Raw genomic sequence first — 16,483 nt, forward strand, 5'->3', positions numbered from 1 at the left:
ATACCTGCTTTTGGTGATTTGCTGGCCCCAGGGGCAAAGGGCACTGGGCTGACCTTGTCCTTGACACTGCTTGTCCTCAGATCATCAGCTTCCTTGGTGTTTTAGGGCTCTTCAGAGAAGTAATATATATATTAAGATTTATTAGAAGGAATTGGCCTACATGATTGTGGTGGCTGACAAGTCCTGTGATCTGCCTTCTACAAGCTAGAGAGCCAGTGGTGTCATCCAGTTTGAGTCAAAGGCCAGAGAGCCGGAGAGCCAACTTGTAAGTTCCATCCAAGGGCAGAAGACCCATGTCCCAGCTCAACTCTCAGGTGGAAAGCAACTTCTCCCTTCCTCCACTTTCCATTTGGGCTCTCAACGGATCGGATGATGCCCACTCCCCCAGCCCCCGCCACTGGGGAAGGCAAGCTACTGAGTCTACCAGTTCAAACGTTAATCTCATCCAAAGAAACCCACACAGACACACCCAGAAATGATGTTTGGCCAAAAAGCTGGACACCCCATGGTCTGGTGAAGTTGACACATAAAAGTAACCATCACACTTGGCCTGGGAGGCAGGGTGGTACAGTGGTTAAGACCAGACAGTGGGTTAGACTCTCACCTCTGCCACTCGCTAGCCATGTGGCCTCATCCCTAAAACCGGGATAACGACAGCAGCTACTCAGAGGCCAGCCTTGTCAGCACTGAGGTTTCTGGTACACAGAAAGCATGCGGGGGAAAAATGCTTGTCGTGGTTATTATTATTATTGTTATTGTTATTGTTATTGTTATTATTATTGCCTCTGGGGGATCCAGAGTCAGGCATTTGATCATGGAAATTCCACAGTGGGTTTCAGGGCCCTTCTGTGGGTCTCTCGTCTACCACTGCCCGGTGTTGGTCCCCCTGGCAAACCCAGAGAAGCACACAGCCACCTGCTCTCAGGAAGCCTCTGGCCAGGCAGGAGCGGGTCCTGGCTGACCGCACACAGACCCCAGTCATGGGCCCTGCCTCTGGGAGGATGGTAGGGTCTCAGTGAAGAAGCAAGAACCATGTGGAAAATTAACCCAGATAGGACCTTCTCGGGGGGTCCGAGGGTCCCAGATGATCCAGGAACCAGGGGTGGGGGAAGTGTTCCCTGAGAACATGCACCTTGAAGGAGGACAGATCCCGATCAGAAAAGCAGAGGCGGGAATTCCCTGGTGGTTCAGTGGTTAGGACTTGGCGCTTTCACACCGTCACTGCTGTAGCCTGGGTTCAATCCCTAGTCAGGGAACTAAGATCCTGCAAGCTGCGTGGCATAAATGAAAGAAAGAAAGAATGAATGAATGAATGAGTGGAATGTGATGCTGATAAAAGGCTAAGCGGATCAAAAAAGATGGCTCTGTTTAGATAAGCACCCTAACAATGACTATGACGATGGCCATCTTTAGAGACCACCTATCACCACTGACACAGGATAATATTAATAATGACAAACATTAATTGTGCACTTACTGTATGCTGGCTTGGTCCTAATCTCTTTACATTTGCTATTTTTAATAGCAACCCTATGAGGTATGATTGTCCCCATCATCCCCCTTTTACAGAGGCGAAAACTGACTTAGGTCAAGTCGCCAGAGGGACCTCAGCTCCCAGGTTGGCATCTAAGGTCCCAAACAGTTGGGCCGAGTCCTACCTTCATAAATTCCGGCCACCTTGATCCCCGTCAGGTTTCAACGCCCCAGGCAGGTCTCCTTCAGTTCCTTCCCTGCCGCCACTGCCAGCAAGGATTGAGACCTCCACCACACTCTCTGCGGGTCTGCAGAAGTTATTTTACCTCTCTGGCCTCAGTTTGCTCATCTGTAAAATAGAGATAATCATAGACCCTGCCTCACAGGTGGTTGTTTAAATATAATCATCTGAAACCTCAGCACCGTACTCGACACGTGTACAGAACATTCCGTGACAGTTGCTACTGAGACCTGCACTCCTGCTGCCAGAGCTGTGATCGTGGGAGGGGGTGTCCCTGTGCTTTCCCTGAAGCACCTACAGCCTTTGCCCCCAGCCTGGAACCCTCGGTCTGCTCACAACTAGTGGAGCTACCAACTGCAAAGAGACACAGAGACAAAAATGATCCTGGGGGTCCTAGCGGACCTTCTTCCTAATTCAGGGATATGTGGTAGGCAGCCACTTGTACACCAGCCAAGTCTCAGTGGTTCTGATCCACACACTTCATTTCATGGGACATTCCAGGATCTAGGCTTGCTGCTAGGTGCTGAGGGTAGATGCTGGGACGTGGTCCCCAGCTCCAGGGGAAAGAGCTGGTTGGTCCATCATGTGACCCAGGAGGCCATACCTGTCAGCTGTTGCACTGACCCCACCTGAAGACAGCTTCAAAGAGAAAGGAGAAGAGAAATAACAAGCGGTGGAGTGCCCCTCTGCACGGAGAGCCTTGCTTCTAGAACCCAAGAGTGCAGCTTTGCCTGGGCTTTTGCAATAGTGCCATCTTTTGCTTTGCACCTCGCATTACCAGTTTCTTCTGACCCTCACCCTGGGATGTGATAGTGTCGTTCTCTCATAGATGAGGTGGTTGAGGTTTGGGGAAGCTGCATTACTTGTTCAGTGTCACACAGCTTGTAGTGGATGGAGCTGAGACTTCACACCCAGGCACCCTGACCCCTAGGAGACACGTCCTGGAAGGAATCATCCCCCTGACGCACACAGCACCTCCTCTAGACTACACTGAGAAGCCTGGGGCTGGTGACACAGACACTTGTGTCCTCCACTCACCGCAGCTGGGAGAGCTGTCCTGTGATGGCCTTTGGAGTCAGTCACAGCAGCTGCCAAACACTCATTCTTTTACTCAGCAGTGTTCCTTGGCTGCTGTCTGCCAGGCTGCTGTTCTGTGACCCGGGTGTCTGCCGATGACCTAGAGTGTGCAGGAGGGCTTTTTGGTGTAAGCTCCTCGGGCACAGGGATTTTTGTCTGGTTTGTGCCTGCTGGTGGCATCCACGAATATTGGCTGAATGACCAGTATCCGGTACCAGTATGAGAAACAGATTGGGAACAGCTGGGGCTGCTTTCTTAGACAGATAGTCAGGGAAGGCCTCTCGGAGACGTTTGAGCAGCATCCTGAGTGAATGAGTGAGTGCCTGCTGTGTGCCCGGCACCGTTCTGAGCTCTAAACTTGGATTATCTCATCCAGTCCTCACAATAACACCCTCAAGGACGAGTGCTGTGATCCCATGTTACAGACGAGGAAACTGAGGCACGACAGTTATTGCAGCTTGTTCTTGCAAAGCCAGGATTCGACCCAGACTCACTCTCTTTCCCAGGAACCTAAGCCACAGCTACAGCTCTGTGACAGCCATGCAGAAAGGGCCAGACCTTGGCCTCCTAGTCTCTGGCCATCTGGAAGTCAGGCCTTCGGCGACAGGGCTGTTAGACAAGGCAGGATGGTTGCCTCTCAACGCGGTCCCAGGCTGCACAGAGACCTTGAGTTTGGCTCTCGATTTGGTGGATGGGAAGACCATGGCTGGGTGGGTGGGCAGGGCCCCCTGCAGGGACCCTTCCTCTGGGGGAAAGACGCCTGGTGTCCTGAAATTGGCTCTTGCCAACAGAGGTCAGGCCCCCGATCCAGCCGGCTGCTCCTTGCCTGCTGGCTCTGCTGGACCAGCACAGCTGGAGACCACGGCCCTCTCCTCAGCATCTCGGAGAAAACGACTTATGCAGGAGGACCAGCCGGGAGCTGGGGCCGGGGTGACGGGCAGAGGACCGTGCTGCATTCAGACACCACAGCTAGCTGGGGGTCCAGCCTGTCCCATCGTCGGCTGTGACCCTGTGGGATGGTGGCAGGGCCCTGTGGCAGCCAAGGCAGGTGGGCTGCAGGTGCCTCCTCTGTCCCTGTTTTCCTGTGACACACACGTTACCAAACAGCAGAACAGAGGCCCAAACCCACTACTGACCCTAACTTTTATCAGGCTCCATTTAACTATTTCCTTCAAATGAAGTCATTTAGTCTTTATAACAATTCTTTGAAATGAGGAGTATTGATTCCCCCTCCATTTTAAATATGGAGATATGAAGACTTGATAAGTTAAAAGAACTTACCCAGGACGTTTGTTTGCTCATTTATCCGTTGAAAAAAATAACGGCTGAGCATCTACTAACAGTTTGTCTCTGTTCCAGTCTCCCAGCTAGTTTGTGGCAGAGCCAGGCTCGAACCCAGGGCTTTCTTCCTCCAGGGCCCGAGCGCCCGGCCACCTGCGGGGCTGTGGGGCCTCCCTGCGCTTCCTCTGGTCTGGGGGTCAAGGCCCTCTGGGCCAAGGGTAGGCCTCGCCCCTTGTAACGCTGGCCTCTCCCCACAGGAGAGCGAGGACGCCGTCAAAGCCCTGGCCAAGGAGAAGGACCTGCTGGAGCGCGAGAAGTGGGAGCTGCGGCGCCAAGCCAAGGAAGCCACGGACCACGCCACGGCGCTGCGCTCCCAGCTGGACCTCAAGGATAACCGCATGAAGGAGCTGGAGGCGGAGCTGGCCATGGTGAGACCCCGCCCCCTCACCCACCCAGGCCTGGTGGGGCATCTGCCGGAAGTGATGTCATGTGCTGGGAGACAGGGAGTGCACGTGGGCTCACCTGGGAGTCCAGGGTGGAGTCCGCAGGGGCGGGGCCGTGTCGGGGGCGGGGCCGCGGCGGGGGCAGGGCCAGGGGTGGGGCGGGGTCTGGGATGCCCCCTCTGCTTGTTCGCTGCAACCACACCGCCCTTCATCCACCTGCCTGGGGCCGAGCGTGTGGGGATGCTGGGAAACCATCCACTAGCCTTTGGGAGGAAAACTACCAAAAAATTAATAATGGTTATCTCTGGGTAGTAAGATCACAAGTGGCTTTTATTTCCTTTTTTATCCCCTATTTTCATCAGTCTTATTATATTACTTGGGTCCTCAAGGAAAAAAATGTTTTTTTCTAATCCAAAAAAATCCCTCAAAATACTTCCACTGTGTTTTCCTCAGAGATGGGCAGCCTGCATGTGGGGACAGAGAGTCTATCTAGGTGGTGTTTCCAGGCCTGGCCTGCCAGCAGAACTGAGGCCCAGAGCCCTGGAGTTCTGTTCTACCTGCTCCTGTGTGACCTTGGTCTGCTCACTGAACTTCTCTGAGCTTCAGTGACCTTTATCTGGTCCTGGGGTGGGGGTGAGGGTCTTTATCCCACTGTGCCTTCCCCAAGAGATGTTTGATCAACTTTAGAGAGCTCGTGGCTTAAAGGGCCTTTGAAACCACCAGGGCTCAGTGTGGTGGTGGCTGGGAGGAGAGTGTGTAGGGAACCCCCAAGATGGGGGGAGTCCTGCATGGTTCATAGCGAGAACTCAGCGTCCTCTGCAGCACTGATGCTGGCTACCAGTGTGGTTACCGCCATGGGTTCTGGGTTTGAATCCAGCCCCCATTGCTGTCTAGCTGTGTGACCTTGGGCAGGACCCTTCACCTGTCTGGGCCTCAGTTCCATCAACTGTCAGTAAGGGTAAATGCATATATCCCATAGGGCTCTTGTGAGGATTGCAATGAAATAATGCAAGAGAAGCACTGAGCCCGGCCTGTACATGGTGAGTGACGATATGACAACAGGGAAGTTTTCTACGGTCACTTCCTTCAGGAGCAGGGGTCGCCCAGGGCAAGTCAGGATCTGTGGGCCCCTCCTGGGACCAGTCCCACCCTCTGCCTCCTGGATCTCCTTGTCCAATGCTGACCCCTAGTGGTGAGAGCTGCCCAGGCGGGAGGAAGCTCCAGCTGCTGGGTCTCCTCTCTGGGGTCTTCCCACCAGTGGGGGCGGTGGTGCTGGCGGCCTTGCTGCCATGTGCAGCCCAGACAGAAACCTTTCAAGTTGACAGTCTGGGAAGGGAGTGCAGGGTGAGGTGAGACCTTTATTCTCCCAAGTCTTCCCAGCGTCCTGTGATGGACAGATGGGTCTTCCTTGCCATGGACCACTAACCTCAAGCATCCTGGGGAATTCTGGGGTCTTTCAGGATTGGGAGCCAGCTCACCTCTGCTTCCACTCTCACCATACCCGGATGACTCGACCTGCTTTAGTTCTGGCCAGCAAAACTCAGGTTCTTGCCCCCTCCCTCTGGCAGGCATCAGGCCTCTCTGCTAAGTGAATGGTTAGGTGAATGTTTGCAGCTCAGGGTGGTGGGTTTGCTGTAACGTCAGCACAGGCACAGCCTGTGAGAGCCCCAGTGTTGGTGGGGTGTCCACTTGCCTGGAGGTCCCCTCTGTTGCCTGCCATCTGCAGAATTTCACAGCCTGGAGGCTTCCAGCGCTGCCGGCTCCGGGCAGTGTTGTCCAGCTCCCCTCACTGCACTGCTGGCCAGGATGAGACTAGAGGGAAGGTACCTTCCCTGCGTGTGTGCCTGAGGTCCTCGGGTTGCAAGCAACAGAAAGCAGCTCGGGCTATCTGAGCACACAGGGTGCACTGGAAGGAAGTCAGGAGCTCACAGGTGCAGTGGGAAGGTGGAGGGCCAGGCTTGGAAATGGGCCGAAGCCAAGGCAGCCGCAGGGAGTGGGAAAGCCAGGATTCCATCTGGAATGGTCCACTCAGTGACCCCTGCTGGGGGAGATGAACCCAAACCCTTTGCCCTCTGAATTTCACTTCAGTTTTCAAAAGTCTGATCAAGTACAGGGTATTCAAGTGGTCCATCTGGAGTCACTTGCTTACTCCTGATCTAGGAGTTCTGGCTGTGGCACTGGTGATAGGTAATTTCTTAAGTGACCTGCCCACAACACTGAAGCCATGGGGCAGCTTCCTGGTGAGGGGTGAGCAGGCCCTGCCCCAATTCAGGCATTACCCCTCCCCAACCCAGCCTCCGCTGGGTCTCCACACACCCTATGCAGCTGAAAGGGCCGCTTCACTCGAGTAAAAGTCAAAGGACATTGGCTTTCCCAAGAAGCAAACATCTCTCTTGGTACTTGCTGATGGGCTCCAACCCTTGGGGAGGGGACATTTCCTGATAACAACTTCTGGCCAAACTAGGCATTACCACGCATGGAGCAGTTTCACCTCTGTAGCCACACTGGTTCTGTGGAGACCACCTGTGGTTTGTTGGGGTTTTTTTAAGTAAAAAATATTCACGCAAAAAAACCAAAAACAAAAACAAACCACTTGGGCTTTCCTGGTGGTGCAGTGGTTGAGAGTCCGCCTGCCAATGCAGGGGACATGGGTTCGTGCCCCGGTCCGGGAGGATCCCACATGCCGCGGAGCGGCTGGGCCCGTGAGCCATGGCCGCTGAGCCTGTGCGTCCGGAGCCTGTGCTCCGCAATGGTAGAGGCCACAGCAGTGAGAGGCCCGCATACCACACACACACAAAAAATTCAATATGCTGTTTTATTGAGATATAATTCACATATTATAAAATTTGTCCTTGTATGACTTAAATTTAGTGATTTTTAGTACATTCACAAAGTTATGCAACCGTCACCACTATCTAATTCCAGAACAATCTCATCACCCTAATAAGAAACCCATATCCATTAGCAGTCACTCCAGTGAGCTCTATATTCTTGTTGTGCCCATTTTACAGATTTGGAAACAGGCTCGGTGTGCAGGAGGCTCACCCAGAGCTGCCCAGAGAGTTGAGAGGCAGAGAGCTGGGAGGTGGGCAGTCCCCGTGCTCCGTGATGGGAGGCCTCTGAAAGGACACCCAGATGCTGGCCTGAAGGAGGCGCGTCCTCTTACCAGCCATTGCTCATCCCTCAGGCCTTCCCCAGTGGCCTCTCCAGTCACTGAGCAGGCGGGAGACAGGGCTGCCAGCCCCGAGATCCCAGACTCCCCTCCAAGTGCTAGTCCTGTCCACTCCCTCCCCCAGGAGCCTGGTTCCTGGTGACCTAGTTTTCTATCAATGTTCTCCAAAATGGGAGACAGTTCTTACGTGACTCTGTACCCTGTAGACAGGGCTTCTCACCCTCAACGCTGTTGGCACTTGGGGCCGGAGAAGTCTGTTGCGGGACCGTCCTGTGCACTGTGCGGTGTGCAGCAGTATCCCGGGCCTCCACCCACGAGAGGCCTGTAGTGCCTCCCAACTGTGGGGAATAAAGTCTCCAGACATTTCCCAGTGTTCCCTGGAGGGGGAGAGAATTCACGCCGGTTGCGAACCACTCCTCTGTAAAGTGTGGGATTCCCTCGTCTCAGTGTCTGTTGCTGCCCTGGCCGTGCAGTTAGTTCTAACACAACCCCAGTTGGGGTCCTGCGTTTTCTTGCTGTGTGATCTTTGACAAGCGACTTAACCTTTCTGAGCCTGTGTTCATACGTATAAGACCTTCCTCCTGGGGTGATTGTGAGGTGAGGTGACGGGGAATCGGGGCAGGCTCACCATCCACACTCAGTGGACGTTAGCTGTCGTTACTGATGTTGGAGGACCAGCCTGTCCTCAGGCCGCGCCGGGACCAGGAGTCGTGGATTCTCACGTCCCGTCCACTAGCCAGTCACTTGGTGTCCTTGAGCTGCCTGGGCCTCAGTTTCGTCGTCTGTGAAAATGACAGCCGCCACAGGCCCAGGCAAGAGTAGGGCGCAGTGAGGGACCAGCGAGAGGCAGGGTCGAGCGGCAAGGGGTCAAGGGTGATCGCGGTGGTTTTTTTTAATGGCTATGCTCTGGGTTGGCACCACTCCTGCCCTCTCTCTGAGGAAACCAGCTGGCCACACAAGCACACCTCCCGGCCCCGGACCGCTGCCATCCTGGCCCACAGCCAGCTCTGAACACTGGGTCTGAGCTCAGACCCCCGGCCACACACATGAGGTCGGGGCCCACCCGAGCCCGACATTGTCCCCCCAGAGCCTCCCTCCGCCCCGGGGCCTGCGGTTGTTGGAGATGGTATGGAGCCAGTATTGCCTTATCAGCTCATGCTGGCACCTCCATGCTGGACCTGCGACTACTGCAGCCTGAGATCTGGGACAGGGTCGCGGCCAGTAAGCCCAGGAAGAGGATGGTGGAGTCAACTTGTAGCTGGCATCATGCCCCTTTGGTGCAGATGCAGCGTCTCTGCAGCTGGAGTCCACGGGAGCACGACCCTTCTCGTGTTTGCTTGGAAGGTTCCTGCCCCGGGATCCTCCCCGCCTTTGGCGGGAGAGACGTTCCCTAGCCAAGCTCAAATTCCTTGGAAAGCCGGTAAAGGGTTCCCTTTAGCCACACTCACAGCATCCCTCTGGGGCCAGGCCTGTTCTCTGACTGGAAGTACATCCTGGCCTCCAGGCAGCTAGGCACCTGAGGGTGGGGGAGGGCAGGGCCCCCCGCGCCGCTTTCCCCTTCCACTTCCCAGATTGTCTGATCTCAGGGAGGCATAAGGAATCCTAACAGCCTGCTACTTTTTGAACAGGACAATAGACCAGACAGTATCCTGGGCTTTCATGTGAATTATTCCACGTCTGACTCCTACTTGTGAAATGGAAACTGCTTCATAATAGCAGTCACCAACATTCTTTTTTTTACCATCGGCTAAGCGCTCTCCATGGAACCCATGTTATCCCCATCAGACAGACTAGGACATGAAGGCACAGAGAGGTGAGGGGCCTCTCTTAGGATCCCCCAGCTAGAAAGTGGCAGAGTTGGGATCAAATCCAGGCTGTTGGATGCCACAGCCTAGGCTCCGAGGCGCTATGCCGGGCCACCTCATCCCACAACTTACCTATAAAAGTAATCCCTCTCAGTTCCCCATCTTACTGTGAGGACCTTGAGGCTCAGAGTGGTGGAGTAACTTGCTCCAGATCACACAGCAAGTCAAATAGTAGAAGTGGAGTTTGAACCCAGTTCTGTCTGACTTTTGTCACATGAGGGTGTTTGAGCCAATTCTCCAATTCCCAGGAGCTCAAAACTGCGGGCTCCGGGTTCTCAGCAGGGGGTGGAGGCGGAGAGGGAGCTCCCACCATTGAATTGCATTTAATGGAAGAGATTAGTAGAGAAATGCTGTGCAGACTGTCACAGGAAGATGATTCAATGCAGCAACGAGAGAGACAGAGAGTACATGCACGTATTTTAAGTTAGACCTTACATGCCTTGTCTGCAGTTCACGTCTCTGTTTCGCTGTGTCTCAGAGGTTTAAACTCACGAGTGGACAGTTTGTGAGAGGTTCCTGTGCTCAGAATTCACAGGCACACCTGCTCCATCCTGCAGGACTAACCGTAGGCCCCTCCCCATTGTCAGGCAGCGATGATGCCAAGCCGCCTGCTGAGTTAGAAGGTGCCGCTCTCAGGCCCAGCCCGAGGGGAGGTCCACCTGGAAGAAGGAAGCCGGGTGGGGACAGGAGAGCAGTCCTGCCCGGGCCTCTTCCTCGGGCCTTCCTGTGCTGCCTCAAGGGGCTGCTTATTTCGGTGGGCGACTTGGAGTTGCCTGTGCTTTCCACGGGTGTGGCTGGGGACGTCTGCAAGAGGGCAGAGCTGAGGGTTAGTTAGCATGATGGCAGACCGGCTGGGCGCTCATTTCCCACCCAAGTCCACCTTCCTGGCAGCCAAGATGGATTGGACAGGAGGAAGCAAGGGAGTGGGGCAGCTGCCCGCGTGGAGCGGTGCCAGGATGGAGGGCTCGGAGGCCAGATGCACAGACACCTGGAGGGGAGAGCAGATGTGGTCCCGCGTGAGATGCGGTGGTCCAGGAAACGTGAGTCCATGACACTGGACCTGCAGCAGGCACACGGCAGCTCCAAGACACAGCCAGCCTGCCTCCTTCCTTCGGCAGGAGGATCGCTCCACTGTTCCTGTAGTAAACTAGCAGAGTTGCTTCCCTGGGCTGGCCGCCTGGACATGGCAGAAGCCTGCTTCCATTTCCTCTGCAGATTTTTACTGAGTGCTTCACTGAACGTGCCCAGCCCCAAGCCAGATGCTGGGGATCCCGTGGTGACCAGCCACGCCCCACTCTCTGCCTCGTGGATTCAGAGTCTGCATCACTTGTGCAGGTTGTTTCCTTGCCCCAGAGGAGCGTGGGCACCATAGACCCCACATGGGGCTCCCAGGCTCCCAGACTTGGGCCCCAATTTGGACATTGTGCCTGCTGTGTACGCTTGGAGAAGTCATTTAACCTCTCTGAGTTTCTGGTTTCTCCTCTGTCAAGCACAGCTAATCCTACACTACACTCCCTACTTGAGACCCAGGGCTGTTGCACTGAGCACATGATAGTTTTCTAAACCAGGCAGAGATTATTACCTGGCTTGGGGGGTGGGGCTGACTCCAACTCGGCCTCCCTCTGCCATACGGGTTTATATTCCCTGGGGGCTGGCAGTGGAAGGGGAGTGATTTCATAGACTCCTGGGGTATCCAAGCTAGAGGGAGCCCTAAAGATTGGTCTAGGCTTTTCATTACACAGATGGGGAAAAAGTAAGGCTCGGAGAAGGCAGTGACTTGTCTAAAATAACACAGCTGGTCAATGTGATGAGGGTATATCAGGCTTTAGGTCAAGAACTTCATTTCTCAGCTAGAATCTCTTTCTCAAGGACCTCTGCTCTGCATGGAGGAGCCCAGGGCCTTGGGGGAGGTATGGAAAGTTCTGGAGCTAGGAGAGAGATGAGATGAGGTTTTTCCATTTCATCTGTGTCCATTTTAGGGGCAAAGCCAGCACTCATGGTGGCTCTGCCATCTGCGGTGACCCCCAGATTCACTGGAAATCTCAGTGCGAGGCCCTTGGGCCCCTCCCCATGTGCCCCCTCTCCCCTGACATGAGCCTGGGGAACTAGTGCGGAAGTGGAAATTGACTATGAAAGAAAGAATATGCATTAATACATTTCTAATATGTGCCCTTTTTCTCCCCCAAATAATTTGAGATCACTTCTAATACAACCCCACATACCCTGGGGGAGATAACCCAAAGCTGGGAGAGACCTCAGGCACAGGACAGAGAAAGGAAGAGCTCTCTATCCCACCTGCCCGAACTCAGCCCCATGCTTGTCCCTGGGTTTCCTTGTGTCCCACGTATTCTCCTGTGATCCTGAGAGGCAGGTTAGGGTCTGCCCTATCCCCAGCCTGTGCTGCACAGCACCTTGTGAAGGGGCCATCGGAGGTTGAATTTGGGAGGAGGTAAGGTGCTGCAAGGCAAAACACCATTTTCTTACCGTCTCATTCAAATCCTAGCTGGTTCTTGGCGAACCCGAAAGAATGGGTGCTGGGCTTCCCTGGTGGCGCAGTGGTTGAGAGTCCACCTGCCGATGCAGGGGACACGGGTTCGTGCCCCGGTCCGGGAAGATCCCACATGCCACGGAGCGGCTGGGCCCGTGAGCCATGGCCACTGGGCCTGCATGTCCGGAGCCTGTGCTCCGCAACGGGAGAGGCCACAATGGTGAGAGGCCCGCGTAATGCAAAAAAAAAAAAGAATGGGTGCTAAGTGTGTCCTCAGTGCCCCTTTGTGTTCTCACTTTGTGTTGGCAGGAACTAAGGGGTAACTAACCCCAAAGCAAACCCTCATGTGAGGTACTGATTGGCACGCAGTGCAGAGCCAGAGACACCCTGGCACAGAGGTTGGATTTGTGGCTTTCTCACGATGGTGGGTGATGGCCAAGCAGTAGGCCAAGAGGTCCCCTTGATCATGTCGTCTTCTTCCTGTCCCCCGGCTCTCTCTCCAGGCCAAGCAGTCCTTAGCCACGCTGACCAAGGATGTCCCCAAGCGGCATTCACTCGCCATGCCGGGCGAGACGGTGCTTAATGGCAATCAGGAGTGGGTGGTGCAGGCGGACCTCCCACTGACCGCAGCCATCCGGCAGAGCCAGCAGACTCTCTACCACTCACACCCCCCCCACCCTGGGGACCGGCAAGGTGAGTCTGGCCCAGCCACAGCTCCGGGGGTGTCTCAGGAGGCCATCTGGCCCACTGGGAGGGGCAGCCTCTTTATTCACACTATAGCTGCTTTTAGGGGGGTGTAGGGCAGAGGCCATGGCTCAGGGAACTGAAAAGTCTAAGAGATGGACCTCAGGCATAGCTGGATACCAAGGTTCAGACAATACCTGGGTCTGTCTGACTCTCTCCATCTCTCAGCTCTGCCTGCCTCCATTCGACCTTATCCTTAGGCCACCTCTTTTCACAAAGCAGAAAACAGTCTCCAGCAGTTTCAGGCTTTTAGGGCCCTTGAAGCTCAAGAGTCTTGAGAAAGAGAAATCTTTCTCTGTGTGTATAGTAAATCCCAAAGAAGGACTCTGATTGGCCAGCCAGGGTCACATGCCTGCCTTTGGACCAATCACTGTGTCTGGCAGTGGATGCACTGATTCTCCAGCCTAGGTCACATGGGCGTCCTTTGGCAGAGGAGACAGTGAGAGCTCCTTGATTGACAGCTCCAGGTAATCCCTGGATGTGTGGGAGGGGCAGAAATAAGTGTTAGGGGTGTTTGCTGCAGGCACTGAGGGGAAGAGGGGCCCAGCCTGTGGTCAGCATCTGTACCCATGGGCCACAGTAGAAGCCCCAAACTCCTCTGTACATCCGCGGCCCACTTGGCTCCATTTTCTGTCCCTCCTATGAGTGGTCGCATTTGTGTGACAGATGCAGGTTGGAGACAGGCAGCTGGCTTCTGGAGCCTGTGGGTCCTGCCGTCACCTAGCTGGGAACCCAAGTCCCTGACTCCAAAGCCCCACACTCCTCCGTATGACACCATATGGCCATTGGCAGCAAGGATTGTCTTTCTCAGTAATGTAGGCCTCCCTGCTCACATGCTGCCTGCACACAGTAGGTCCTCAGTCTTGTCGAGCAGAAAGTGCTTCCTCCATCCAGCGCCTGCAGACAGGAAAGCACTCTGCTGGGGGACTTGGGTGGGCTTCCAGGAATTCATCTACTATTGATTAAGCACCTACTGCGCACCAGGTGCCGTGAGCTCTGAGGTTGGACATGGCTAAGACACCCAGACTGCCTGCCTTCATCAAGCTGGCATTGTAGGTGTGAAGACAGAAAACACATGTGACTAAACTGACAACGAATGATCACAGGTTATATTCAGTGCAGGGAGAGGAATCAACGGAAAACAGGTGCTTTGTTGGGAAAGAAAAGACAGTGGGGAGAGCTGATAATCGGGGGAGGTTTCTCTCGGGACAGGCTGAGACTTGAAGGCTGAGAATGTGCCTGATGGGCGGCAGGACCAGCGAAGGGTGAGGCAGGAGGGAGGTGGTGTGTGTCGGGCACCACAGAAAGCTGGTGTGACGTGAGCCGAGGCTGGGGGGTGGGCAGGGCTGTATCCCCTCGGCTTGGAGGAGGACCGCACGTATCCACCCCCAGGTAAAGAGAGACCGGATGCCTGGCTCTCATGGCAGTGAGGAGAGGAAGCAGGGAGGCCCTCTGGGAGGCCACCATGGTCTTCTAGGCAAGAGACGGTGGTGGCCTGGGCTTGGGTGGTGGCAGTGGGGCTGGAGAGAAGTGGCCAGATTTGGGGCTGCGTTTGGAGGTGCTGCTGCGGATCGGGTGTGGGGTGAGGGGGTGGGAGAAAGAGAGGAGCTGGCGGTAGCCTCACGGCTTCTCTCTTGGGAAGCTGGTGCTGACCACGGGTTAGGATTGCACCAGGCCTAGGGAACGTCCAGGTGGCTGGAGCACTGTGAGGACAGTCACCGAGGCCCCTGGAGACTTCTGCCCCTTGCCTTTCACCCTGGTTAGGAGGGGGCCTAATTGGATCCAGAGGCTGGAGATTCTTGCTGGCAGTGGCTCTCTGGTGACCCGTGGGGCTGTGAAATAGAGGGGCGGAGAGCTGGGCAAGTCTCTTCTCTACGTCTCAGTGTTCCTATCTGTATAATGGGGGCATTGGGTGGCCTGACCTGCAAGGCAGTGAAGGCAAGGACATTCTCTCCATCCCCCACTCACCAGCTGTCCCTGCTTTCCAGCGGTCAGGGTGAGCCCCTGCCACTCCCGGCAGCCCTCCGTCATCTCCGACGCATCTGCCGCCGAAGGCGACCGGTCGTCCACGCCAAGCGACATCAACTCCCCTCGACACCGGACGCACTCCCTCTGCAACGTAAGGCCAGCAGCAGCAGGGCCTGGGCCTTGGGCCCCACCCGGAAACCGCAGGGGTGGGAGTGGAGGGGGTGAAGACCTACCCGCTGTTTCCTCTCGTCCACCCAGGAAGCATTCTGGCGAAGGCATTTCCTGTTCTGTTCTTTCCTTTTGCAAGAAGAGATGGATGTGGGGAGAGAAAGAAATGAGGCCTGTTGGCTCCTTGTGTCCGGGAGGGCAAGGAAAATCCAGAGGATGGTGGGCCTGGGTCGGCCTCAGGGTCTAAGCGGCCTGGGCTTATCTCTGGTGGGCTATGTCTGGGACCGTAGGCTTCTCCTCCCAGACCATACCTTCCAGGGCTCAGGACCTCATCACCGCCCCTGTTTCCCTGTAGAGCCAGCTCTTGGTCCTGCAGGAATGAGCCAGATTTTTTTTGAATCTCCAGGAATTTTTGCACATTTTGCCTCTGGAGAAGCATCCGGTGAATTTGTTCTAAGTTATGTTTGCTTTGCTTACTTAATTACAGTTTTTGATTTCATACTGGGTCCCAGCTACCAAGAGGCACAGGTCCGTAGCCACCTAACTCTTGATGGCTGGTGGGACAGACAGGGTCCCCAGGAGTGAGGGGGTGAACGAAGGTGAGTGGGTCAAGCATCTGAGGACAGGAAGACGCCACGTCAAGGCTCTAGTGTGAAACACTGGGGTCAGGAGGTGGGGACCACTTTTCACATGTGTTCCATCACGCGATTGAGAATCCAGAGGGCGCCCCTGCCGCGTCCTAAAGACACGGTAGAGTTGGGTCCTCAGACACACAGGAAGCCTTTCTCAAAAACTCAATGTTTTGTTAACCAGCAAGATGGATAATAAACAAGAAATGAGGTGGATATCGTGCAAAAGAAAGACAAGATAACCATTACTTGCCAGTGGGATGATTATCTACCTGGAAAACCTCAAGAGAATAACCAGAAAAGCCATTAGACTAATAGTGAGAAGTACAGAACGGTACTGGTAGAATATCAATTGATAAAAATCAGTAAATATTCTATATTAGTAATCCCAATGGAAGCATTTTTTTTCCAAATCTATAATAACAATGAAAAGCACTTAATAAAAATAGCTAAGACTGGGCTTCCTTGGTGGCACAGTGGTTGAAAGTCCGCCTGCTGATGCAGGGGACACGGGTTCATGCCCCGGTCCGGGAAGATCCCACATGCCGCAGAGCAGCTGGGCCCGTGAGCCATGGCCGCTGAGCCTGCGCGTCCGGAGCCTGTGCTCCGCAACGGGAGAGGCCACAACAGTGAGAGGCCCGCGTACCGCAAAAAAAAAAAAAAAAAAAAAAAAAAAAAAATAGCTAAGACTAAATTTGAAATAAGTTGCCTCAGCGTGGTGACATGGACAACAGAGACTACTGGCCTGGGCCTCGCAAAGCCACATCAGGAGGGGGAGGAGGTCACTTCAGGCCTGAATCCCACTCGGGGCTCGGATTCTGTCTTAACTGAGGCTTTAAGGAAGCAATCTGTTCTTCTGTTGTTCCCAGGAGAGAACCCTGGTGACAAAGGCTGTCCTGACAGAACCAAGACAAGGAAGGTGGGCCAGTAGAGG

General features: G+C 54.7%; 1 protein-coding gene across 3 annotated transcripts in view; it reads left to right on the plus strand.

Annotated features, from left to right (window-relative positions):
• KAZN (kazrin, periplakin interacting protein) overlaps window positions 1–16,483 on the plus strand; it is a gene marked incomplete at its 3' end in the record, with an annotated part of 481,963 nt that overhangs the window by 411,445 nt on the left and 54,035 nt on the right. For all 3 annotated transcript variants that reach the window (XM_082614803.1, XM_082614802.1, XM_082614804.1), the window contains exons 4-6: window positions 4,330–4,500; window positions 12,544–12,733; window positions 14,773–14,903. In XM_082614803.1, the coding sequence (XP_082470929.1) occupies window positions 4,330–4,500; window positions 12,544–12,733; window positions 14,773–14,903 (492 nt within the window). The remainder of the gene's footprint in view (window positions 1–4,329; window positions 4,501–12,543; window positions 12,734–14,772; window positions 14,904–16,483) is intronic.

Source organism: Mesoplodon mirus (genome assembly GCF_964341445.2).
Source record: "Mesoplodon mirus genome assembly, chromosome: 3".
In the NCBI taxonomy this organism is placed as follows: domain Eukaryota; kingdom Metazoa; phylum Chordata; class Mammalia; order Artiodactyla; family Ziphiidae; genus Mesoplodon; species Mesoplodon mirus.